The sequence below is a fragment of the Cannabis sativa genome, chromosome X (genome assembly GCF_029168945.1).
Source record: "Cannabis sativa cultivar Pink pepper isolate KNU-18-1 chromosome X, ASM2916894v1, whole genome shotgun sequence".
Taxonomy (NCBI): Eukaryota; Viridiplantae; Streptophyta; class Magnoliopsida; order Rosales; family Cannabaceae; genus Cannabis; species Cannabis sativa.
Genome location: NC_083610.1, coordinates 3748933 through 3775543, shown reverse-complemented (window position 1 = coordinate 3775543; position 26611 = coordinate 3748933). Strand labels below are relative to the sequence as shown.

Here is a 26611-nt window from a genome sequence, read left to right as displayed (position 1 = left end):
TAACAATGAGAACTGGGAATTTTAGTCATACGTAAGCCTCTTTACATAACAAACAAATACATATATATATTTCAGCTACACTTAGTAGAAAAAAACCCAAATACAGAATGAAAGTAGACTAAAAATACAATTAATTCTCTATTGCTAGAGGGACTTAAAGTGAATTTGAAAGAAGCGTAAATACACATTAGCAGGGTAGTACTTACTAGTAGTAGTAAATTGTTTAGTGTTTTTTTTTTTTTGGTTTGTTTTTTGTTTTTCGATCGAGCCTCTATCCTTATACAAATACTATTCTATCATCACATAGATTTTTGCTAAAACTTTTCTAGCAATGAATTTTATTAGCAGCAAAGCGCACCCATTCTAACAATCTTAGCAGGAAATCAAATATGCTTTGCAGCAAAGAAAAGGGGTGCTCTCACTCTCTCACTCGGTCGGTAGTACTACTACTACTACTTCAAGACGAACCTTCTTGGTTATTATTGGTAAAGAAACGAACAACAACGCAGGTGATGTTATCGGCACTACCTCTTTGGTATGCTTCTTGCATCAGTCTCTCAGCAGCTTGCTTTGGATCTTGGATTGGTTTAATCATTGCAACAGCCTCCTAATAATAAGAAAAGAAAAATGTTAAATAATCAAATTGAGTTGAAAAGCTCAACGTGCTCGGTAATTGAGCAGAGAATGATTAGAAAACCATGGCAAACCTCATTTGTGACAACATCCCATAATCCATCACTAGCAAGAATAAGGAACTCGAGTGAACTATCAATCTTTTCTTCCTGTAGTGAAAAAGTCGGTGTTTTTATGTTATATTAGATGATATGGAATTATAGAGTGCATATACAGTTACATGTTAATAAACTGCACCAGTGGTAGGAAATGAACCTGAATTTCTGGATCAGCAACAACATATTGCTTCAATAGCCTGTCACCAAAGGCACGAGAAACAGCAAGAACACCTCCGACTCTCCAGGTTCCTGTCAATATGAAATCCATCAGTAATGAACAAGCAATTTGCTACAACATTAGAAAACTTTAAGATCTATAGTCTGAAATCTTACCAGCCCACATGACAAATCCTCCTGCTTCCTCAATTCTTTGCCTCTCATCAGTCTGGTCTGGCTTGTGATCCCTTGAAACAGCAATTGCTATGACAGATAAAAAGTAAAAGGCAACAATGAAAAAGGAGAAAAATAAAGTTAAAACATGAGATTTTTAGAAGCAAAAGATTTAAGTTTGTGTTATGGACAAAATAACATAGCTAAGGTAACACGAAAAAGAATATATAATGTCAAAGTCTTACCATTACCACCCCTGCAAATTACAGCTCTCGAATCCCCAACATTTGCAACAAGCAAACGGTCACCAACTAGGATGGCAGTAGAAGCAGTTGATCCAGCATCTCTGTTCTGATTATTTTCTGACTTCAGAAATTCAGAGTCGGTATGGTTGTATGCATCAGCTGCGGAAATACAAACATAATTCCTTTTAGCCCTTTTCTTTTCCCTTTTGAACAGCATGTTGAGTTAGAACCATTACTACAGATATAGAATGACAAACCTATAGCAGATTTTGTGTCGGAAATAAACTTTGGATGGCTGATCAAATTACTAAAAAGATTCTGCTTCACGTATTCAGCTGCACGAGCACCACCATGACCTGAAACAAACATCAGAAACAGTTTTGTTTCGTTAACATCTCTTACTTAAAGCAGTTTTTTTCTTCTTTACTGTCACAAGTTTTTTATTCTTTACTGTCACTTACTAAACGAAAACTGTGACTGACATAGTTATATACATGCATATTATCATATACCCATCCAATAGCACATAAACCATACTAACTAGGAATAATTATAGCCGGTTTGTGAACTACCAAATAACTTTTGCCCACGAGAGAATTAGTACATGGACAGTCAAAACAGATGCAAAATAAAGCAAGCCAAAAAGTCATAATAATAACTTTGTACCTATAGCATTGTTATGCCGCTAGAATAAAAGCAGCCCCAATGGGTTCCTCAGATAAAGATAAATTTACACCATTTAAAAGAGTACAATAACACTATACATGCACAGTGATATTGATATGTGACTAGAAGGTGATTTCAAGGTGAAAATAAGTATGCTTAGCATTCACAATCTCCATAAAACGTTGTATATATCCTGTGTTGAGTACAGTATAATGGATTCAGATTTGCATTATTTTATAAAGTGCGAGAGAAAGAGATATACCATCAAAAACACCAAAGAGACCAACAATTTCCCCCTCCACACCATCAATTCTTGTCTCGTAGAAATCTTCCATTGAAGACCTTTTCCCAGGAGAGCTAGCATATCCATAACTGAATTTTCCATTCTGACTGTTTGACATTAAACATCACAACAATGTCACACTCTTTCCCAGTAGACCCATTATTAAAATATTATATACATCATTATTAGCATTTAGTTAAGCAGTAGCAAAACTAGTTCAGATTGAAGACCCTTAATTTCAAAATCAAAACAACAAGATCACCAGACAAACAAATAAAACCCAATAAAAAAATCAAAGTACCAGAGTATCCTATACATCACATGGAAGAAATATCAATATCATTCTTTGATTTTTTTCCATTGGGAATAACGGGATTTTGAACCTAAACATTAGGAATTAGTGTGGTTATCAGGCAGGCTCTTTCAAACCATAAAAAAAATGACTCATTACAAGCATTCCGAACCAAACAAAACGCAGTCTAAATAATAAGACAAATCCTAACTAGTCATCACATCACCCACAATTCATAACTAGCCAATATAACACAACAATAAAGAATCATAACTAGGCAATAAGAAAATCTAAGTCCCAGAGTATCCTTTATATCACAGAGAAGAAATATCAGTATTATTCTTTAATTCTTTTCCATAAGAAATAAAGGAATTTTAATTTTGATCCTAAACATTAGGAGTGAGTGTGTTTATCAAGGTCTTTAAAACCATAAACAAATTACAAGCAGTCCAAACCAAAGAAACCCCAAATTTTAAATCAAATTTCGTGAATTGTGAAAACAAATCCTAACTAGTCATCATAAAGAATCAACACTTCCATTGGGTTTTTCTGAAGCTTCCTAATTTGGACTTCAATTTAAAGAAATATAACAAAATAATAGGTAGGAATCTTGACTCAAATGATAAAATCAAACAAAGCTACGTACAAAAACAGGTCCAGATCCATAAAAAAATGAGGAAAAAGATAAAGAAAATAAAAAGAAATTAACCTGAGACCACCGCCGCTCACAGGTGCATCATCAGCATGAACTTGGCTTGAAGAAGAAAGAACCGAATTAAGATAACCCATGTTATTATTGTATGGATTCCCAGATTGCCCAGCAGCTCTTTTTTCCTTGGTCAAAATCAGAAAACGAAATCCTATAGCTACAAAAACAACAACTGCTGCTGTTGCTATATAGACAAATTTGACGATAATATGACCTATTTTGGAATATTAATAACAAACAAACCAAGAATCATTACGTATTCATGATCGAAAACCCCAATTTTTCTGACTCACTAACTGACCTGCAAAGTGATTCATATAAAAACAAAAAAAAACAGTAAATCCAATTTTCAGATTCATTATTTTTTCTTGATCCAATTCACAGATCCATTTCTATATAACTACATGCCAAAATCTCAAGAATCCAACCCAAATTAAATAATAAAAACCAAATTAAGAATTTTCTTAATACATTCAATGATTTAGAGAAAGAAAAAACGTAACAGTAACCCTACCTGCAGATGAAAATGGCCGAGAAAAAGATCAGAGATTGGAACGAAGTGAGATGAAAAGAGCCTTTTCAAGAGAGAGAGAGAAAGAGGGAATTTCTAGAGAGAGAAAGAGAAAGGGATTCGATTTCTGGTTTTGGTTTTTAATTTAAAATAAAAAAGGGAAAATTAATTAAAATTGTTTTGTAATAAAATAAATAATAATTTATTAATTATGGAAAAAGGTTATTATTATTATTAGTAAATGTGGGAAAGAGGGGAGTTGAGTCGGTCAATGAGCCGAAAAAGCCGACTGGAGCGGCTTATATGGTGCCGCCGTGGCTACACCACACACGTGTCGCACATGCACAAACAATCCAAAATTATTATTATTATTCCCTATAGCATCACTGTTATAAATATTATTAATTATGTGGATGTCTAAATCTTTTATTTATTACCATTAATTGTAATCAACATTAATCTTTTTCTGATTTTCCTTTTTTCTTAGTTTCTTAATATTTGTATTTGTATAAATAGGGGTTCACCCCATTGGAATAAACAACTCAGAAATTCTCATTCACTTTCTCTTTCTCTCTTCATCTTCTTCTTTCTTCTCATCTACTTTATATCATATTATATTATTTTATAACACATTATCAGCACGAGTCTCTGCCCAAGCTTCAAGCATGAGTCTCTTCCTAAGACCCAATGTAAGTATTTTGTTAAAATTCTTGAATTGTTTCAAAGTCACGATACACTAAATATATATTTATATATATACTTATCTGACTGAAACAATTTCAAGAATCCTTTGTTTTCTTTTTTCTTTTTATCTATATATATATATCTCTAATATATATGTATGTATATATTTTTATGTATTTATTATTGATTCATATATATATACTAGCTGAATGTACGTGCCGAGCCACGTATTGCTAGTTCCATTTAAGATTTTAGTCTTTTTAAGATTTTGAATGTATTTTATTTTTAAAGATTGCAAATTTTTTGTGAAAAAATTAAATATTTATATTTGAAATATTATTTAATAATGTATTAAAAATAATATTAGTGTAATTATAAAATTGTAAATAAATTTATTATTGGAGTAGTAGATTATTCTATTTAGTTCTTTTTTTAACATAGCATTGTAATGTAAGTTTATAAACTTTATATCTATAAATATTCTGTAAAGTGTTAATATTATATGAACATCTCCATTTATAAAGCTAAAAAGTGGGTCAATGACAGAAGTGGTATATCTGCAATCACACAAAGATACAATTGGTATTTTTGCTTCCTATGCTTATCCAGAGAAAATATTAGATTAATTTTAATATATAAAGATTTTTCTTTTTTAAAAATAAATAAAAAAATTATTAATATTCTCCCAAGATAGGTTTGTTAGAGAGATATGTGGTTTAGATGATTTTTTTTTAATTTAAAAAGAGATTATTAATATTTAAAAGATTGTTTAATTTTTTGGGTTTAATTATATTGGGTTTATTTGTTAACGAGAGATCAAACCTAATCGTTAAATTTAACAGAATATTCTTAAGTATATTCTGTTAAACCAAGAAATGCCGTTAGATAGACACTTTTAATATATAAAGATACATGTTATGTACTTATCATTCATAATATTTACAATATATGTTTGCCTATGATATGATAAAGAAAATCTATATAAATTTTACATATATCCTGAAGATTATGTATCCTCGATAAATATTGCATATATCTTAAAGATTATGCATCATCGATAAAATATTGCATATATCCTGAAGATTATGCATCCTCGATAAAATATTGCATATATCCTCATGATTATGCGTTCTCAATAAAATCTTGCATATATCCTGAAGATTATGCAAACGTAATATTCATTATATAGTTGATGGATATATAATGAAAGAGATGAATACATATTTATATATATATATGCTCTTGTATTCTTTGAGGACAATGAAAAGTAATTTAATATCGATATAGATTTTGACAAACATTTTCTGAAGTAAATGTTTTATATTTGTCAAAAAAAAAAGATTGTATTTATGTGAATACAACTAAAGAATCATTAAAAATGATTATTATTGATGCAATTTTATAGTGGGTTTTGAATACCTAAAAAGAATATTAAGAAAATTGCATTGAAACATCAAAGTATAAGAATAACAGTAAGCATGACTAATGTTATTTAAATACATGAGACATGTATTTATTGTTCACCATTCCCTGCAGAGAATGATACCAATTGAAGTCAACTACTTTTAAAGATTGTTTGTATTAGTCATGTTATTATACACTGTTATTACTTGCAATGTTAAAAATTATTGCATGTGACATATATTAAAGATCAAATTTTGCATACATCTTGGAGATTATGCTAAAATTGTATTCATATATTCTTTGAAATATTGTTAAAGAAATTGCTGAGTAATTTCTTTTTATATATGAACAAGTAATAAATTTTTAAGAAATTTATAATAATGTTCTACTTGTTCAACGTCATTCCCCGAAGTGAATGTAATGATTTTAAATAATCAATGGCATTGTTTGCTACTCAAATATTTTCAGAAGAAATTGGAAACAACCAAAAGATGAGATACCACACACAATCAAAGTGCATGAAATCTATATATCATGTGTGGAATTGAATAATAGTGGTCGCGTACCTGTAGTACGGACACACTTATAATCAAGATAAAAGTATACTTGATTATTTAATAGAATGTGAATTGTACAAACTTATTGTACATTTAGAATATTTAAATATCATTACCTAAAGAGAATGAATAGACATGAAATTCTATTTCAAAGAATATAGATTTCACATATATTGGTACTGCCAGAAGCAAATTAATATATACATATTTTATTATTTCTTGAAATCAATAGTTTCAAACTATTGTTGGCACAGGATATGTATATATATAGTTACTATATAATTCAGTTTGCATATTCCCAAAAGTGGATATATAATTTACTAATATTTGTTAGTGATCCAATATAATCAAAGTGATAAAGAATCACAAAATGATTATTTGAAAAGCTTCCTGAAGAAGTCTTACATACAATTGCTACTTGGAGTAGTAAAATATATTTGTATGTACCTAGATGTATAACTTTTATCTAGTTATGAAAGTAATAAGAAATATCTTATTGTATGTACTGGTTGTACATTTAAATATATAATATATCAAGTCATGATAATTAGACTAATGAATAGTCTATTAATAAATTAGACGACTTGTTAAAAAGATACCAGGAAAAATAAATGATATATTATGGTTATATCTATTTAACCATTACAATAACATGATGAAGTTGTCATGTATCTTTTAAATTATACACATCATTGAATTGATGATAGTGATTCCTGAAGAAATATAAAGCTTGATAAACATAATAGTGACTCCTGAAGAGTGTATATGTTTTGGAGAATAATATAATTATATTATTCGTGTATATAAAAATGAAACTTGTAATGATTATGTTGTAGTGATTTTACATTACCTTATGAAAGTTTCATTGAAATACAAATTATAGTGAACCTGAAGTTCATGAATTGAATTATTTTGACATGATCAATCATATGCAATAAATTGTCAAAGAATTTGACTAAATTTTGTTGAAGAACCAGAAGATTCTTCTCATTGTTACTTAATAAGGCTCAAAAGAAGAATGTGCATATATTTGCACATAAAAAATATTTAAATTATATTTCTTTAACAATCTTGAGCCATTGTTAGAGTTTTATTGCATAGTTTCTTATAGATGTAATAAGATTATATGATCATGCATTTACAAAATGTGTAAATTTATGTATTTCTAATTATACATGTATGAATCATTCTTAGAAATGAATTAAGTTCATAAGGATTGAACTTGAAACTAAAGTTTATTGAACCTGAAGTTCAATGTCATATAGTATATATGAGTTTAAATAAATATTGATTCATTGGGATATACTGAAATCCCTACAGGTATATTAATATTATTAGATATCACAATTTTTAAAAGTTCTCTCGATCAGGGGGAGAGAAGTAGTTGGGATCGATGATAATTTTTGAAAAATGATCCTTGCACAAAGTATATAAGAACAATATAGTTCAAAATGATATATACCAACTGCAAATCAATATTATTTAAAGTTGAGTTAGAATGAGTTGAAAACGCCTGAAGCGTAAATGAACAATATAGAAATTATTAGTAAATGTTCATTTGATTTGCCCTGAAGTTGTTAAATTTAGAGGTACTCATGGAGATACCTTAATGTTATAAAGTATTAAAATGATAACCGTGATGAAAACGGTACTTGAAGAGACTCCCAAAAGAAGTTAGACATAACACATTTGATCATAATTGAATCCCTGAAGTGATTCTATATAGGTACATATAAATGATAAACATATTTGAAAAATATGTAATTTTAAGAGATCTCTATAAGTTATGTCAATATGGGAGGAAATTATCATTTATTGAAATTTTTGTCGACAATAAATATTGAATGTGTGCATATGCAATAAACTAACATGAGATAGCAAGGATCATTGTATTAGATTTGTCGAGAATCATCGACATACATTTTGTTTTTGGCCAAAATATTATGACGCAATCCAGGCAAATTTACTCACATAAAGTGAAGTAAGACCTGTAGGGTGTGCAAATAAATATTTCTAATGAGAAATTTGCATATATGTATTTGTACATAATGAATTGTTGTACAAAGTTTGCATAGACATGAGATTGATTAAAATAAGGCTTAAATATTGAGAAAATATAATCATGATTTGATTATAGCCTGGAATATATTTTATGAGGATTTATAAGCGTCACATAAATGTTGCAACAAAAGGTTATTTATTTGGAGCTCCTAATATAGTGAGAATTTGAAATAAGCCTTATCTAAAAATTCTAGAAGAATTTAATACATGTCTTAAGTGATATAAATTCAAAGTCGCGCGCACTATATGACAAAGATCTTTGTATGAAATAAAGACATGTAAGTAAATTATTATTTGAAAAATACCTATGGTTGTCTATGCAATATAAATTCGTAAATTATACGTTGTGATAGACTCTTGAAGAGTTTTTGATTAATTGAAGAACAAACTTTTATTTCTTTTGTATATCGAGAAATATTATATGTATAAAGTTTGTTCATTAGTATTGAAGTCCTGAAGTACTTCATATGTATCAAGAATTATATATATATATATATGATCATTTGATATGGAAATTAAGATCATGCAACAAGATGGAACAAATATATGGTCTTGGAGTACCATCATTGTCACAAATGAAAATTTATAGTACCATTAGTGTGTTATGTTCATATCTACTTGAAATTTTAAATTTTAGTATGAACAAAGTTGTGTACACACATGAATGATACAATTAGTTGGATAAAGACTAATGTTCCACGAACCCCTCATCTATAATTTAGAAGTCCATACATACTCTGTAAGAGTTATAGAAAATATATGATCAAAGATTATGTATGGTGATATTTTAAAAGATAACAATAATCTTATGAGATCTATTATCACCAAAATAATTATGGATCATATGTGCATGAGGGAGAGACATATTTATGTTGCACTCTTTTTCCCTTAGTTCAGGTTTTGTCCCACTGGGTTTTCCTGGCAAGGTTTTTAACGAGGCAACTTGCAAATAGTTATGAATATGAAATATATATTGTACTCTTTTTTCCTTAGCTCAGATTTTGTCCCACTGGGTTTTTCTGGCAAGGTTTTTAACGAGGCAACTATAAATCATGTTAACATACTTGCATTTTATGAAGCAAGTAGAAAATGTGTGTGAGTGAGATCATTGACATAGCATATTCGGGAAACATATGGATTGCACTCAATAAATAAGTATCAACCCAAGCAATTCTCTATGGATAATATTGCTTGCATCGCTCAACTAAAAGGATGGTACATTGAAGGAGATAGAGTTAGAACACATTTCACGAAATTCTTCTTTATACGCTTCAAGAAAATACATATTGGTGTTTAACATATTTAATCAAGTGTCAATCTTGTAAACTTATTCACAAAGTTATTACCAACATCTACATTTGAGAAGACGGTAGATAAGATCAAAATTCGTCGATTAGAAGATCTCCACAAATGCTTAAATGAGGGGGAGTTAGTTTACACTATACTCTTTTTCCTTTGATCAAGTTTTCAGCAAGATTTTTAATAAGACAGTTATTATGGACATCCAAGGGGGAGTGTTATAAATATTATTAATTATGTGGATGTCCAAATATTTTATTTATTACCATTAATTGTAATCAACATTCATCTTTTTCTTAGTTTCCCTTTTTCTTAGTTTCTTAATATCTCACTCTTGTATTTGTATAAATAGGGGTTCACCCCATTAGAATAAACAACTCAGAAATTCTCATTCACTTTCTCTTTCTCTTTTCATCTTCTTCTTCTTTCTTCTCATCTACTTTATATTATATTATATTATTTTATAACAATCACTAATTTGTTATTGGACATAAGAGGTTTTTTAATTCACGTGGTACTATTAGTTAGTGATTTATTTTAAAAATTTCGATACTTAATTAACACCGAGGATAGTGTTATATTTTAACAATTTTTTTGTTCACCATTTTTAAATAAAAAATACAAACTCATAACACCACTCTTGAACTATTAAGATTGTTGAATTTAAAATTTTTTATCTAATTTTATTAAAAATATTTTAATATGGACAAAAGTTCAGGAACATGATTTAGCACATGTTAAAATTCGAGGGGCATGATTTGGTAGATATCAAAGTCTGAGGAGCTTTAGTACATAAACAATCACTCAAATAGTAAAATTTTAAAAAAAAAATTAAAAAACATAATACAACACAAGTTAAAGTTTAAGAGATAAAAATCATAATTAACTTAAATTAAAATATATTATTAACTTTCGTATAAATAAAAAAATAAATAAACATGACAAATATTAAAAAAATAGTAAATAATTCAGTATAACAAATATAACAATAATACAACCTCATATTATTATTATTATTATTCACCAATATTTTTTTTAATAACATTACCATCTTTTTCATGCAAATTTACAATTATCTTGGGAATAACTATGCCTGAAATTCAATGAATCGTTATGGTATGAAATTGTTATAATTTTTTTGTGTTTTTTTTTTTTGAAAAAAAATCAATTTATTATTAACTAAAACATTATAAAAGAAATAAGTATAAATTAGTATTAGCTGTTTAATTAAATTATTTGTTGATGTTCTCTAAACGTAAATTAAATTTTATATATGTAATATGTCATAATTTTCTTTTCTTTTTTTTTTTTTTTTTTGGACAAAACATAATAGAGAAATATACATATTTCCAATTGTTAACAAAAATGTACAAAGTGAAAAAGAATAGTTACCAAAATCTAAATTATAGCTTAATGTAATAAAGGTCCAAACGAAAAGAAACTTATTGTTATTATTCATATTGGTTACTATTAATACATTTGATTTCATTGCAAATTCTATTAATTAATTATTAGTTTTACATTACAATTGTTTACGTGTCTTAATTAGGAAAATATCATAAGGAAATTAACAAATTAAAATGAATATAATTAATGTTTTGTTATTATATAAGTCAACAATTCAAAATATGATGGGATCAAATTTCTCTCAATATATGTTTTTTTTTTTTCTTTCTTAGATGATATGATAGTTGACCGGTTTATATTGTAAATAATATTTATTTATATAATAATTGAATGTTCTTATGTGTATAATCCAATAAAATAATGACAACTTTTGTGTAAAAATAATAATAATTAGAATTGGTAATTTGGTATTCTTTGAGAGTTTCTTGAGACTTTGACACTATTAAATTAAGTAGTATTAATTAAGATAAATATTGAAAATTTTCAAAACTTTATGAATTTATTAATTAATTAATTTCATTTTAAATATGAATCTGCAAATTTTGACACTTTCTCTTATGCCTTAATCTAATTAGTTAATTTTATCGTAAATATTTTACATATTTAGTGGCATATCGTAATATTCATCTACATTTATTAGTGGGAATAATGTTCTTATTTATTTTTAATATTAAAAAATAAACCTAATAAATTAATTTTAAAATATTATTTTTTCCATTAGTTTCAATAATTATCATAATTTTACTTTTAATATAATAATTTTTTAAATGATGCATATAGTAGTGACACATAGATAATTATTAGCTTTTGCTTCATATTAGTAGCTTTTTTTTGTTACTTCAAAGATGATATACCTTATGTAAAATCGTTCATATAATTTTTTTGCTATGATATTTTTTTGTATTTTTTTTTTAATTATTGAATTAACCAGGTAGATTTCATAAAGGAATAGGAGATTACTACAAATTTTTTCAAAATTCTAAATAATTATATATTTCATGCATCTAATGTTTTATACACATATTAGAAGTAATATGCGGCATAAATACTTAATATACCAATAAGAAAATGACTTGTAGATAATGACTTAATATTTAACTATTAGGTACTTACAAAGTTCAAAAAATATATCTAAGTTTATTTCCGCCAAAAATTAAACTTAAGTATTTATTTGTAACTAAAAATTAAACATAAGTATATTTATGCCGCAAATTACTCCACATATAAATTATAATTAATTATTTTAATTTTTTTTAACATATATAATAAATTATTAAATTCTAATAGAATTATATATTATAATAATGACATAATATATAGGAAGAAACACGTTCAATGTGGCACCAGCAGCCTCAATATTGATATGGATAAAGTTTTTATTGATTGTATGGAAATGATATGAATTGATTTTGATGGATCTCAATCATGCAATAATATATTATATTATATTATATACTACACAACTTCATACACGTATGTACAAATTAACTTCACTTAACAATGTCATCATAACAATAATCATCATCATGATTCACATCATATATATTCATAATCTATCTATTATAGGACTACCTTTTCCAATTTCATTACAAGTGTATAGCATAGTTAGCTTATTTAGGTAGCAAATCCTCTAAATTTTAGTTTTTTTTTTTTTTAGATAAATTTTGAAACAATTAGCATTTTTGTTTCTTCAATTTTTTACACTATTAAATTATGAGGTAATGTTAGAGTTTGGGATAAGATGAATGCGGTATTTTATCTTAAAACCAATTGGTAATTAAAAGAGTAGCTCATTCATCTTATATATAATAATTTATTTCCACACATTAACAATGTGAGACTAACTCTAATACGTAATGGATAGTAGTTAATAAATCAATGCAAATTAAATATCTTTCACCATTTTAACTTCAATGATTAAAAAATTAAAAATTAAAAATATATATAAATATAAATTATATTATATATAAAAAAGTCTTTTATTATTATTCATTCACGTAAAAATGATGATTGGTGTTTGCTTTATATCAATTTATTAATTATCATTCATCACTTCACTCATTTCACAATAAAATTAAATAAAATATAATAGAAAGATTTTATTAGTAAAATTATATTTTAAGTGATATTATTAACAAGTCGAATAACACCTTAATAGTATAAAAAGTTAGGATAAAATACTAATTATTCTAAATTTTATTATCACTAGCAGTGCAAGACTATTATTAATTATCTTAAAGCATCTTTAATAAAGTATTATAAAAGTAATAGTTTACAAACCAATGATATTCAAATGGGCAGGGATGTAAAAATTGTATTAGGGAATAATAACCTAAATTAAACCACAATATTTGTCAAAAAATAAAATAAACCACAATAAATATTATTTTTTTATTATTATTATGGTTATTCTTTTACAACCAATTAATATTATTTTCCATTTTTTTTTCATTTTTTATTTTTAAAAAAACTTTATATTTATTTATTTAACATTTTTTATATACTTTTTGTTGTTATTGCACCAAATATATTGGACCATAATTGCAAAAATTCGGCAAATTAAATATTATTAGTTGATTTTGAGCCAACTTTAATAAAAATTGCACACCAATAGAGTTGTCCTAGCACCTTCTCGACATGTCGCGTTGCGATTGGCTAACAAGACTCCCTAAAAGCTATTATATTAAATTATATGAGACCCGATGCTTAGTTAGACCAATAGTAATATTAACACATAGGAGGATGCTAGGCACCACTAATGCCCTTTAGCATTTCTATATAAATTATTGATCAGCAAAATGGAAAAGGGACACATGCATTAATATAATTGATGTTAAAACTGGTATCTAATATTGTATTAATGCCTCTCTCTCATTAACATACTACAGACTCGATACTTAATTATATCAATACTAACACTCCTCATTGTCATATACCGTTATTAGTGTAATTAAATATCGAATCTCATATATCTTAAGATAATGAGAATTGCTAAAAGGCATCACTGGTGCTTAGCACCTTCTTCGGTGTCATATCGCTATTGGTGTAATTAAATATCAAATCTCATATAACTTAATATAATAGCTTCTAAAAAATATCTCTAATTAATCGTAAGACATCACCTATAGGATGTGTTGAACACAATAGCAATGATATAAGATAATAACTTTTGAAAAATATTGTTAATCAATCATAAAAACGTCACTTATAAAAAGTACTAAGCACTACTGATGTTTAATAACAATGTACTTTCTCTTTCTCAAATTTAAACTAGTATAGTGAGGTGGCAAAAAATTATATAATATATTTATATGTGTACCCTTAGAAAAGGGTAATCAATACAAGTGATCAATAGGGTGTGTGAGTGAGAGGAAGATAAAAGTTTGGATTATTGGATGAGACCACCAACTCTATATATATAGATACTATATATATTTTTTTTTCCTTTATTATATTTTCCCTGGTTCATCTTCGTTACCTATTACTATGGGAATTTGCAGGAATATATAATATGCCAGCCAACTTGCCATGTGGCCAAAATGCTGTAAACCCATAAATGTTGATGCCACACCACACAATCTATACATATATTCCTATATCTACATTTATATATATACACAGAAAGTCTTTCTAAAAAAAATATATATGATTAAAATTTATTATTTGTTACATATGATTGTGAAGTTCATATTTCTACATTTTTAAATGAATAATATTCGTACAAAGTTCAATATTATGAAGTTGTAAAAGAATAGTTCAAGGACAATATAATTATACTGAAATAAGACTTTTTTCTTTTCTTAATTTTCAAAGTTGTAACAAGAATTTCAATTCCAACCTATTAAAATTTAAAAAATAAATTTACATATCCTAAAATAAAAACAATTGAATCATGTATGTCAGCACATTTTTTTATTATATAATTAACAAAGAATAAGTATTGTCTGACAACTTTATAAAGATTGTTATTTGGTTAGCTAATAATGTGTCAAAATCTAATTATAATGAGTGAAAGAAAAAGAAAAAATAAAATGGTGGCAAAATTTTGTTAGAAGGCTAAACCTATCTGATTATATCATTGTTCAACTGAGCTGTCTTTTTTGGTCAACTCATGTAGTAATCTTGACAAACAGACCCAAGTAGTTTCAGGAATTTTGTGACTAAAATGAATCATTAAGGCTGAAATTAAGTCTAATCCAAAGTTATGAAGCTCACTTTTAACTGCCAATCGGAGAAACATCGCTGTCCAGATATCCGGGGCCAAATTCATAGCTCGTCGGAGAGACTGAAACCCATTAAGGACTCTCATCAACATGTCATGTTCCTGAAAAAGATTATGAGAAGAATCAAATCAGCACAAGTGAACATTATTCCGGCTTATTTTTTCGGGGTTGTGCGGTAGCTCAATACGTTAGAAAAACATGAATGGGAAACAAACCTCCTCGAAATTTCTTGCTCTAAGTGTGTCATTTAGCATGCAACCAACAATTTCATCATCCATAAAAGCATCAGCAGCTTCAATTATATCTCGTAACAGGAAAACACGCACTCTCTGACCCTTTCTCGATAAAATGAACAGTAAAAGATCTTCAGTGGCGGAAACAACAGAATGCATGTCAAAAGATTTCCATCCGAGACGAGTTCTTGTAGTTTCATCCATATCAGGGGGCTCATCAGCAGATGCAGAAGCTTGTTCAGATATTGCTGCTATCTGAAATAAGATATAAATGTCTGATGAATATTACTATACAATTCGTTAGGATTCTAGAATAAAGAAAGAGGAGAGAAACCTACTAGGCGTTCTAGTCGGTTCCACCTTATCGATCCATTGTTGCGAATTAAAAGCTCCCTCAAAATTTTCCTCATATCAGGATTCGGGTCTGCCAGAAGCCTTCCAATCACAAAAGGATATGCACTCTCAATGATTTTAAAATCAGGATCCAGAACCTTTGCAGTGCCTTCTAGTGATCCCAATGCTCTTATTACGAGAGCGTAATCAGGAGGAAGAGAAAATTCAAATTCATACATAACATCGTATAACTGATTCATGATTCCCTGGAAAAGAATAACAGGAAACAGTTTACCATAAGCATTAGGAACATCAAACAATTTTTTTTTATAAAAAAAAAGACTACGAGGATTCCAAAATGCTGTAGTTGGTTGCAGACCTGGAAATCTTGAGAATGTCTAGACCCATCACCAAAAGTGGCTTGCAAGGCATCTGAAACCGATTTTATTTCAACTCCCTCAGGAAGAAATCCCAAGGAAAGGAAGTCATTTGCTAAACCCAGTGAGTCACGATTAACAAAGTGCACAAGCTGAAAAGAGATAGAAACTTATCAACAAAGTTCACAAGCAGCGGGAAAAATGAAAGGGATGAAAAAGCAAGAAAAACAGTATTTAAATCGATTCTTCACAGATACATTTTCGTGAATATCCTTTGATGTTTAATGAATTCTATTAGTGTAATTTTTAAAGGGGATAAAAAAGAAAGGAAAATGACCATTTTTCATAATTGTCCCAGAGTTTTTACCACTTGGATCAGCCCCACACGATAATGTCGTGGAATATCACCCATCATTCCAAAATCAAAATATGCAAGTGAGCCACTTTTAGTGGCTACCAGATTTCCCGGATGTGGATCAGCATGGAAAAATCCCACCTCGAGCAGTTGTCTCAAAGAGCAATACAACCCCTATAAAGATAACAGAAAATAAATAAACAACAACGAAAATTTAAAGTAAATGCATCATAGCCAGTAACAATGCCTAGTATGTCTTAATGCTCGTGCTAACAAAATCATTAAGAAAGAGATGAAGTATTCCTGCCTAATACCTGGTCAATTAAAACCCTTCTATTCAAGCAGGCGTTCTTCAGGCCATTTTCATCTGTAAGCTTAATTCCATCAATCCATTCCATAGTAAGCACAGCTCTGCGGGTAAGGTCCCAATATATTTTTGGAACTTTAATACGATCTCCTATTCTATGATGAACAGTTCCCCCTTCTTTAGAATCTTGGTGACTCGTTTGGGTGTCAGCTGCATATTATAATGAATTGTTAGAAATCATCCTAAATTTGATTTACACAATGAATCCTTAGAGTGTAAATGAGTGATGCAAAATATAACTCACTTTGTTAAAAATCTACTCCAATAGTGTGCCAAATTGTGATGCAAAGATGTCACACATACCAAAAAGTGATCCAAATTTTATCACAATATAGCATGATTTAAAATTTGCATTTATTTTACCATTGTGTTATTTTTAATATTTTATTATTAATTTTAGTTAACATGCTCCCTTGCATTAAATGACTTGCATTATTATTATTAAATTTTATATTTATCTTTACATTATTATTGTTATTTTATAATTTTCAATAAATTATTAAGTGACCATTAAATAACATAGTAAATTTTGCATCAAGATTTACAATTATACATTAAAACACAATAGTAAAAGTTGATGTGAAAATGTCACAAAACTATTTTTTGTGTTGTAAAATATAGCTTAACTTTTCAATCTTCCATTGGAGATGGTCTTAGCATGCATGGCTTGCATTTGAGAGTAAACTCAGTGAAAGTAGAAAAAGCTGCTTCAATTAAAGTTCTAGCATGGAAAGTACAGACATTTTTTCTCTTTAAAACAAAAGAAAACTATCATCATTAATTTCTTTCCTAAAACATCCTAAAGAAAAATAAGCAACCTAGAACAGTAGGAATAAGAAAGCATAAGTTGGACATGAGAAAAAAGTAAGTCCACACAAGAGAAGTAGATAAAAGATATTCTAGCCTCTTTAAGATAGAAACGTTAAGCACATATCTTGAAGAAATGATGTTTTAGTAATTGGTCAACTCCATCTATGACTATGTTAGTGAGTTCGTTGCATTAGTTATATTTTTTCAGATTCATTAGGTTAATGGAATTAATAAAACTATACCGAAAATCAAATGAACAAATACAATATTAGTGACATAAGAACTTACAAGGGTATAAACCGTATAAAGAAGCAAATCGCTCAGCATTTGTTGCCTCTTGAATGTAATCAATTTCATCAAACATATGTCTTACCTGTTTATCAATAGAAACCAAGAAACATTCATGAGCAAGATTCTTAAGTTAACTAAGTAAGAATAAAAAGAGGGAAATAAACAGTCCACTTAGTACATTTGTGAGAAATTCTACTTAAAACTAACACACAAAACAAAAAGTGTGGACCTACAACACTAATCTTCTCTCACTTCTATGATGAAAACAATTAAGGCAATTAGGAATAAACATAGGACATAATCATATTGACTTTCAGCTTCACACATGCATCTGATGCTATAAACAGAGCCAACATAACTAGTATTCATAAATAGAAGAATATTCCTCATAGGAAACAAATATGCATCATAAGCTCATCTAAATAGAAGTAGCCAAACCCAACCTAATAAAAATAAAGATGGAATAGGCTCACCATCTCATTTACTGCTACTAATAGATCTTTGCGGGCCTTGGCAAAACGCTTCATTTGGCCACCAATCATATGAAATAACAAGGCATCAAGGGTCAATAGAAGTGTCATACCAGGCCTTTGAACCTTGACAGCAACTAGCTCTCCAGTGTGCAGGTGAGCTGCAAAACTTGAAGTAACAACATAAACCATTTAGTTTGCATTCTCCAAAACAAAATATAGAGATCAGCTGAAATTGTCCAAAGGTAAGGAGGTATCCTTGCAAGTCAGTCCAGAGAGCATAGTGTGTTTTAATTTCCAAAACCACTCTCTAACCTTTATAGACCTGCCCTAACGATGCTGCTGCAATGGGCTTTGCACTTATGTCAGCAAAAATTTCAGAAATTGGAACACCAAATTGTGTTTCTATGGATTTAATTGCAGTACGAGTAGGAAATGGCGGTATTTGATCCTGGCAGTGGAGAAAAACTTCATAGTGTAAGAATATAAAAGTACAAAGAATCATAAACATCTAAAGCAAGTAGAGATAAAACAATCCAGCAACCTGTAGCTTAGCAAGCTCATTGCAATATATAGTTGGTAGTATATCAGGCCTCGTGCTCAGAGCTTGCCCAAGCTGTAATTCAAATGACATTGGTTAACCATGTAACTTTGAATAATAATAACAAAAGAACAGAGATTAAATACTTCTTAATAAATCAACCAAACTAGAACTCATTCCATTATCTTTACATCGCTGTCTTTATCAAACCTAGAGGTTCTCTCATTGTCAAATGAATCAAAGAAAAATAAGATTTCACATGGAGAAATGAAAAAAAAAATGATAAATGCTAGTAACTAAAAGATAAAGTTTAAATAGACAACTAGCTGACCAATCAAGATCTTAAACAATGAGAAATAATCAGTGATTGGAGCAGTAATTATGCCTTTTACCCAGGTGTGAATGTGTATTTTCGATTAAATGGAAGAATAATCTTGATTCTGACAAAATTCGATCACATAGTTTGAGAGCAATCAATCATGACATATACATAACAGAATACAACATTCTAGAAGGAACATGAATAATCCCCAACAATGCAAGTAGGTTTTTAAAGTGATTGAAAAACTGATGATAAAAAATAATTGTATCTTGTAATATATAAATATTCACATAATTTCACCCAAAGATAATGACTAACCTTGATGTAAAAGGGTCCCAACCGGATCAAAGTTTCTCGAAACTGCAGAATAATGCTTATGTTATGACACTTGCATATCAGCAATATAAACAGGGATACAAGCACAATGGAAACAAATCTACCAACCCCATTCCAGGAAGAATTACTTTTGTACTATCAGAGTAAAGTTGAAAGTTGAAACCGTATAAACTCATTTTCAATAATATGTGAATCAGAAGCTAGAAAAAAGTTACAGACTGTGTGACAGTAACATTCTAACGTTTCTTCACATTCAGCTGATTGAAAGAAGAGAAACCATTACATTCAAACTAGGATGAGAAATCAAGAATTTAATCAGCAGTATCATTAGAACAGTTAACACACATATTGAAATAATAAACATGACATGGGCATTGCTATTGTGCATTAGCATGGGCATGCGGTACCCGATACTTAATTACACCCTAATAACGATATGACAATCTAAGCAATGTCCTTATCAAAAAAAAAAAAAAAAAACGAAACTTGGTGGTTAGTTTACCTTGATGGCACGTTTTTCAACATCTTGAATAAAAAGTTGCCAAATAGTGAGCTTAACAACATGGAACGACACAATGGCTGCTCTATACAAAGCCAAAAATGGACCAAAACGGTAGACAGAAGAAAAACTTTTGGAGCTATATGTCCCTAGAGCTTGTCCAAACTCACTTTCTAATGATTCTTTCCGCAACTTCGCATACTCTGCAGATGTTCCTTCACCATGAACACTGGTAAAACCAGTAGAATATCTGCACCACAGCAATGGATTTCTAAGCTTACAAAATAATATACTATAATAATTCAGACAATACCATAAATTAAAATAACTTACGAATGCTGGAGTAACAAGTTATAGGGAAACCGATTCAATGGACTCCCCCAAATAAAAATATCATTTTTATATCTCAATGATCCACATTTCTGCAATATGGTCTCTATGATGCTCCCATGGCGCAAAGCTAAAATTCATAAACAAGATCGAAAGCATTATTATCTAAACCAATATATGAAATTACTATAGAATTGTTGCATTTGTTTCCATAAATTTCAACATCCTAAAAAATGAAATCCTCAAATTCCCCCACATACAACAAATTGCAGAGTATGATATCACGATCATCATGATACAGATCCTAATTTACATTGACTTATACTAAATTGGTTTATCCTAAATACATCTAACTGATACAATTCAGAATAACAGTAAAAATCAAACAAAATATTCACATTGCCCAAATATGTACAAATAATTTAATTAAACATATTCAAGACTCAATATAGAAATCCTACACAAGTCGCAAGCTTCCAATCAGCTATATTTATATAATCCCAAATTCCAAATTCGGATAAATCTTCGTCCCCAACCAAAATTCGATCAGGCAAAAAAAGTAGTTGAAAATGTATGAAATCAAGAAGAGTACTTGTAAAGGGAAGACGGCGGCGATGACGGTTGAGAATGGGAAGGGCATTCCTCATTGTGGTCGGCGGAAATGAAAGGAAAGGGGATTGTAGAAGAAGAGTAGTTTAGTTCAGGAAGGCATAGCCATGGGAGAGATAATTTTGTATGAGAAGAAAGGTGTTTGTTGAAGGGAATAATAAAAGAGAAATAATAGAGTGAGTGAGTGACTAGTGTTGCGTTGTGAGTGTGCTTGGTGGCCCATCAAACTGCCACGACAGGCCACACCGATTCGCCTTCAATATACAGTAGAACCTCTATTCAAGAATACACTTGGGACTAAGAAAATAATATTCTAATTGAGAGGTTATAACTAAATAGAGTTACACTTGAAAAAAAAAATCAAAATATCAAAAAATATCAATGTAACAAAAATACCAATAAACAATTCTTAATACTATATTATATTAAAATTATTTTCGAGTACATATAATATTTATACATGTACTATAATTTGAAATAAAATTATTAATTTTACATAAGTAAATTTATAAAATATATGTATATATTTATTTAAGATCTAATTATTCTTATATAGAGGTATATTTTATTAATACGGGACTTAAAAAATGTATAACTAATTACAATATAGAGGTTATTCTTATTTATAATTGGCCCCAATTGGGACTTCATTTTTTTATAACAAATTAGAGGTTATTCTTGAATAGAGTATTCTTGAATAGAGGTTCTACTGTATATCTCTTTCCCACTCTTCGATCATTTTGACAAGTACTAGAACTACGTATCAGTTATAACAACCTTATATCTGGGTCTCTTTTAATTGGATTATCGATAATCACCACTTACAATATACTTTCAAAAGAGTTGTGTGTGTTTAGAAAATTTTACTCAACTAAGAAAAAATGCCAATAAAAATAAGACTAATTAGAATTTTTACCCCTTAAACTTTAACATGTACCAAATCATGTTCTTTAAATTTTTCGGGCCGTTAAAAAGTCCCCTTGAACTATTGAGATTGTTAGATTTAAGGACTTTTGTTTAATTCATTCAATTTTACTATTTCAATGATTGTTTATGTACTAAACTATACTCCCAAATTTTGATATCTACCAAATCATGTCCCTCGAACTTTGACATATACTAAATCATGCCCCCTGAACTTTCATTCATGTTAGACTTTTTTTACTAAAATTAGATAAAAGTCCTTAAATCCAACAATCTCAATAGTTCAAGAGACATTTTTAACGACCTTAAAAGTTTAGAGGGCATAATTTGGTACATGTCAAAGTTCAGAAAGTAAAAATCATAATTAACCTAAAAATAATCTCTACCGTTATACTACACAACACATGGTAGTTAGTGTTAAGAGTTAAATTGAGTTCACACCACAAAATACATTTTTAATAGACAAATGTTAAAAAAAAAAAAGTAACCTTACCTAATCACACAAATAGATAAGGGGATAAAACAATACTACTTGAATTACACATTTAAATACACTTAACACCACAAACTGATTTATTAGTGGTAAAACTCTTTGAATTTCACTTCTGTTAGCTATTTACTCCTTCCGTTTAAAACTTTATTAAGTGTCACAATAAACATTTCATAGTGTACATAAGTGTACATGTGGCAAATTTTTATTGATCCACATCATCATAATTATTTAAATAATTAAAAAAAACTCAAAACAATTAATAAAATATATTTAGAGCAATTAATAGTATTTTATAAATGTAGAGCATGACTAGTAAATTTTAAAATAAAAAAGAAATTTAGAGCATTTTTATAACGTATTTTTAGTACTGTTTTTTAAATATTTTTAAAGCTTCTATATTTTAGAGAAACTATTGTTATTACTCTAACTTTTTATACAAGAAGCATTACACCTGAGTTTCTAAAAACAATTACAAACTAAATAAGTTTTGTAAAAACAATTGTTATATTCTAAATAGGGGTGACAAAATGTGTCATCGTATCGTATTCGTGTTATATTTTATTTGATCCGTTTTTATATTTCGTGTCAGGCGTGCCGACCTTTTTTTTACTCGTGTCTAATTTTCTCAACTTTAATTCAAATCTAAAAAATTTGTGTTGTGTTCGTGTTGATCCACTTTTACGTATTTTACTATTATCGAAGCTGGAACTATAGAGAAAATAATAGATTTAGATTTTATTAAAAAAATTTATTCATCTATATATATAGTTTATATATAATAAAAATTAAAAAATTATAATATTTTCAATTTTGAAAATTAAATTAATTATTTTTTAACTCAACAATAAATCACTAAACATATCTTTTTATATAATTATATTATTATTAATATCTTTTTTATTTTATTTTATTAAAAAAATTGTGTCAAACATATCAAATTCGTGTTATAAGTTTCTTGTTTGACCTATTTTTATTTCATATCGATCTATTTTTAATCCGCGTCTAATTTTCTTGATCCTAACCCGTAATATTAATTTGTGTCGTGTTCGTGTGTAGTGTCGAAACCAGTTTTGCTACCCCTAATTCCAAATGAATGATCTAACTACAGGGGTAAATTTTAAAAGCTCTCTAAACTATGTGCCTTATGTGGAAATAAGTTATAATTGAGGACTGAATATGCAATTTTATCTTCTAATATTTTGCTGTAGTAACCTCTTCCCCACTCCACTCCGTACAGAAGAAGAAATAGCTTAAAACCCTCTGTTAGGGCTTTTCAAATTCACAGTAATCTTTCTCTGATTTCAAAAATGGTGAAACAACAGTTATCACCGACACGGCCATGGATACTCGAGGCGGTTCCATTGATGGTGGTCATTCTCATAGCAGCTCATGTCTTCGCCTTGGTACTATCGATCTTAGTTTTTTCTTCTTTAGGTATTTGATTTCTTTTATACGAAGCTGATCTTTGAGATTGAGTATTTGATTGTTCTTGTTTCAGGTGTATTGGATTTACAGATTGGCTACTGAAAGACAGCCACAGAGGAGAAAAGCACATTGAGGATGATGAACTCTACGATTTGGAGAATCAAAAATGAGAAAGAGGAGGAGGTTGGTGGAATAACTTAATATTTATTTGCTCTAAATTTTAGAAATGAGAGTTGATTAGATTGGTTGTAGAGCGATCGATATGTTACTGTGCTTTACTTGTTTGTGATTGTGAACTAAATTCACTTGATGTGTATTCTATATTTACACGAATTTGGAAGATTTCAGTAGATTTGAGTATATGAATAAACCATGATTCGATCCTTTCTTTCATTATTTTCTTTATAGCTAGAATGTGCATAATTTGTCATGATTCTGTCAGTGTGTTTTTATGTGCTAAAATCTCCATGATGCTCAAATTTCTGTTTCATTTTAACCCATTTGGTCGTTTTCGTTTATTGAATAGTTTTAGAAAAAGAAAAGTAAGGATGCAGTTTTCTTGTAATTCTAAGCCCTTATATGTTTCATGCTTGGCTTTTGTTATTAAGGAAAATGATTTCATTAATCAAACCAACAAGAACACACTACAACAACCCACATGACCAAACCAGAAGCTGCTCAATTAACCACAGCTACATTTTACAAACAAACTCAAACATGGCCTTAATCGACTGTTTAATCAACCTATCTATACAAGTAGTCATATAAACTTTTCCATAAAAAAATGCTATGATTTCTATTAATCCAAATATAATTAACTGTAGCTGCCATAGCAACCGAGGTAATGTCCAAGAGCAACTATCTCTGTCTTTTCATGTTGAGCTATCCTAGCCAAGCATCATGATCCACAGCCAAGTAGAGTGCCCCAACCAATTTTGGACTTGCGAAAGTACACTAAAAGAAGACTATCACTACCATCCTCACAAATAGGACACAGCTCAGAGTCAATATAAACATTTCTAAGCAGTAGTAAATCTCTTGTCAAAGATGGTTATTAGAAGCTTTAATGATGAATCTATGCTTTGGGGCTGTCAATTTACACAACACAACTTTGCAGTTATCCACTTTGCTGTATTGATTTGAGTATTGTGTATAAGAGGTTTAGGGCAAATTAAGTTCAAGATTTGGGTTAAGCATCATTAACTATATATATCACCATTGTTGGGGCTATAAAGGGGTATAAATAAGAGTTTGAAACCTTATGTGCTTTACTGAAATATAAAGAGAAATTAGTGAATGAGCGGTTGAACTTGATGATCTATTATAGTTGGTGTCTTATTCTCTTATCTTTATTGTTTTGAATGCAGTTTGGAGTGTTACAGATTTTACTGGATTCATGTGGTTGATAATATGGTATGTGCTTAGCTCCTTTGGCCCTATATTGGACAATAAAGTATAGGTTCCCTAGTTCTTGCTACGAGTCTTGAGCATGCCCCGTGTATTGTGTGTCGTGTTAACAATTCACGCTTTCTGCGAAGGTAAAATGAGAATGTTTGTAAACGATACTTCCTACTTCTATATGTAGCAATTCGATAATTTCAAAAAGTATTAGAATGATTTTCTTGTATGCTTTCATTGTTTCTAAAGTAGAAACAATCCCCATACCGAGCCCTTCGTTGAGAAACTTTTCTAAACAATACTCCATAATTCTTTTCTGCAGTAATTCAATAAATTAAGAGATTGATGTTCCTCTTGTATGTTTTTATTGTTTCTAGTTACTGTAGTGCATTAGCCCCTAATTGATATTAGAGATTTCATAGGTAGTGTTTTCACAAGCTTATAATTTCAATAAAAGCCTTTGATGATCTAAGTTCAAGGCTGTTTTAGAATAGAGATGCTGGCGTTTTTCCTTCTGGTTTGTTAAAGTGGGGCAGGTTCTAGGCTAAGGCAGACTAGGCCTATGACCCCCTTTGTGAAGCTTCAACCTATTTCTTCCCTTTACAAACTAAAGAACTTCGAACTTTTGACCATTAGTACTTTAAGGCTATGTTTGGTAGAATGGATGGAGAGTTTAGAGAGGATAGAGAGTAGGAGGAATGGAGAGGATAGTCTCCTTCCATCTCTCCTCTCCCTTCTCTCACTCTTACCAAACAAATTTTTTTTACCACTACACCAAACCACCATAAGTGACCAAAAAAAAATATTTATAGGGTCCCAAAATTTCATTTTACATATTGAAATGAATTAAAATCGACAAGGGATCCCAAATAGTTTTGGACCGGTCTTAACTTAGAGATCCACAAGTGTAAGTTTAATGGTTGGACTTGTGGGCTTAATAGTAATTGTTTGTATTTTTGGTATGAAGTATTTTTCACCTTGGAATATATTAACTTCCAAGTTTTAGTTTTACTATTTATTTGGTAACCGATTTGCATTGTACTCCATTCATGTTGACAAGTTTTGAATTTTACGGGAAGAAAATAAATGAAGACTT

The 26611-nt window shown here is 29.2% G+C and overlaps 3 protein-coding genes across 7 annotated transcripts; 1 reads left to right on the top strand and 2 right to left on the bottom strand.

Moving 5' to 3' along the window:
- LOC115707545 (probable protein phosphatase 2C 59) lies at nucleotides 1-3954 on the bottom strand. 4 transcript variants are annotated; one of them, XM_061106563.1, is made up of 10 exons: nucleotides 3771-3922; nucleotides 3513-3557; nucleotides 3257-3413; nucleotides 2235-2362; nucleotides 1564-1662; nucleotides 1307-1465; nucleotides 1065-1151; nucleotides 889-980; nucleotides 708-782; nucleotides 1-607 (listed from the first exon to the last, which is right to left on the bottom strand). In XM_061106563.1, exons 3-10 carry the CDS (start codon nucleotides 3334-3336, stop codon nucleotides 458-460), a joined length of 870 nt encoding a protein of 289 aa, XP_060962546.1. In that variant the 5' UTR covers nucleotides 3337-3413; nucleotides 3513-3557; nucleotides 3771-3922; the 3' UTR covers nucleotides 1-457. The 4 variants fall into 4 exon arrangements, with proteins under 4 accessions (XP_060962546.1, XP_060962544.1, XP_030491415.1 ...); XM_061106561.1 differs by lacking the exon at nucleotides 3513-3557 and having other exon boundaries at nucleotides 3257-3470; nucleotides 3771-3954; XM_030635555.2 differs by having other exon boundaries at nucleotides 3257-3557; nucleotides 3771-3929.
- An 11110-nt stretch (nucleotides 3955-15064) lies between these two features.
- LOC115707555 (uncharacterized) lies at nucleotides 15065-21504 on the bottom strand. The gene is made up of 14 exons (XM_030635567.2): nucleotides 21259-21504; nucleotides 20670-20796; nucleotides 20340-20586; nucleotides 19820-19861; nucleotides 19183-19254; nucleotides 18954-19089; nucleotides 18642-18799; nucleotides 18166-18250; nucleotides 17015-17217; nucleotides 16713-16874; nucleotides 16348-16497; nucleotides 15974-16234; nucleotides 15618-15890; nucleotides 15065-15503 (listed from the first exon to the last, which is right to left on the bottom strand). The coding sequence occupies exons 1-14, from the start codon at nucleotides 21311-21313 to the stop codon at nucleotides 15255-15257; spliced, it is 2220 nt and encodes a 739-aa protein (XP_030491427.2). The 5' UTR covers nucleotides 21314-21504; the 3' UTR covers nucleotides 15065-15254.
- Nucleotides 21505-23895: 2391 nt separating this feature from the next.
- Nucleotides 23896-25872, top strand: LOC115707564 (uncharacterized). 2 transcript variants are annotated; one of them, XR_004009754.2, is made up of 3 exons: nucleotides 23897-24095; nucleotides 24191-24300; nucleotides 25485-25872. XR_004009754.2 is itself a non-coding variant. In XM_030635579.2 (2 exons), exons 1-2 carry the CDS (start codon nucleotides 24000-24002, stop codon nucleotides 24248-24250), a joined length of 156 nt encoding a protein of 51 aa, XP_030491439.1. In that variant the 5' UTR covers nucleotides 23896-23999; the 3' UTR covers nucleotides 24251-24510. The 2 variants fall into 2 exon arrangements, 1 of the variants encoding a protein (XP_030491439.1); XM_030635579.2 differs by lacking the exon at nucleotides 25485-25872 and having other exon boundaries at nucleotides 23896-24095; nucleotides 24191-24510.
- Nucleotides 25873-26611: the final 739 nt, after the last annotated feature.

Bases quoted from the DNA above. Each gene is read 5' to 3' on its own strand.
- LOC115707555 (XM_030635567.2), bottom strand. From the start codon at position 21,313: ATGAGGAATGCCCTTCCCATTCTCAACCGTCATCGCCGCCGTCTTCCC. The intron at 19,862-20,339 runs GTAAACTAACCA...ATTATTCTGCAG, and splicing joins TTGAAAAACGTGCCATCAAG to TTTCGAGAAACTTTGATCCG. The intron at 16,498-16,712 runs GTAAAAACTCTG...ATCTCTTTTCAG, and splicing joins GTGTGGGGCTGATCCAAGTG to CTTGTGCACTTTGTTAATCG.
- LOC115707545 (XM_061106561.1), bottom strand. From the start codon at position 3,336: ATGGGTTATCTTAATTCGGTTCTTTCTTCTTCAAGCCAAGTTCATGCT. The intron at 2,363-3,256 runs GTTAATTTCTTT...AATGTCAAACAG, and splicing joins GTGAGCGGCGGTGGTCTCAG to TCAGAATGGAAAATTCAGTT. The intron at 783-888 runs GTTCATTTCCTA...TTTTCACTACAG, and splicing joins TTGCTGATCCAGAAATTCAG to GAAGAAAAGATTGATAGTTC.
- LOC115707564 (XM_030635579.2), top strand. From the start codon at position 24,000: ATGGTGAAACAACAGTTATCACCGACACGGCCATGGATACTCGAGGCG. The intron at 24,096-24,190 runs GTACTATCGATC...TTCTTGTTTCAG, and splicing joins CAGCTCATGTCTTCGCCTTG to GTGTATTGGATTTACAGATT.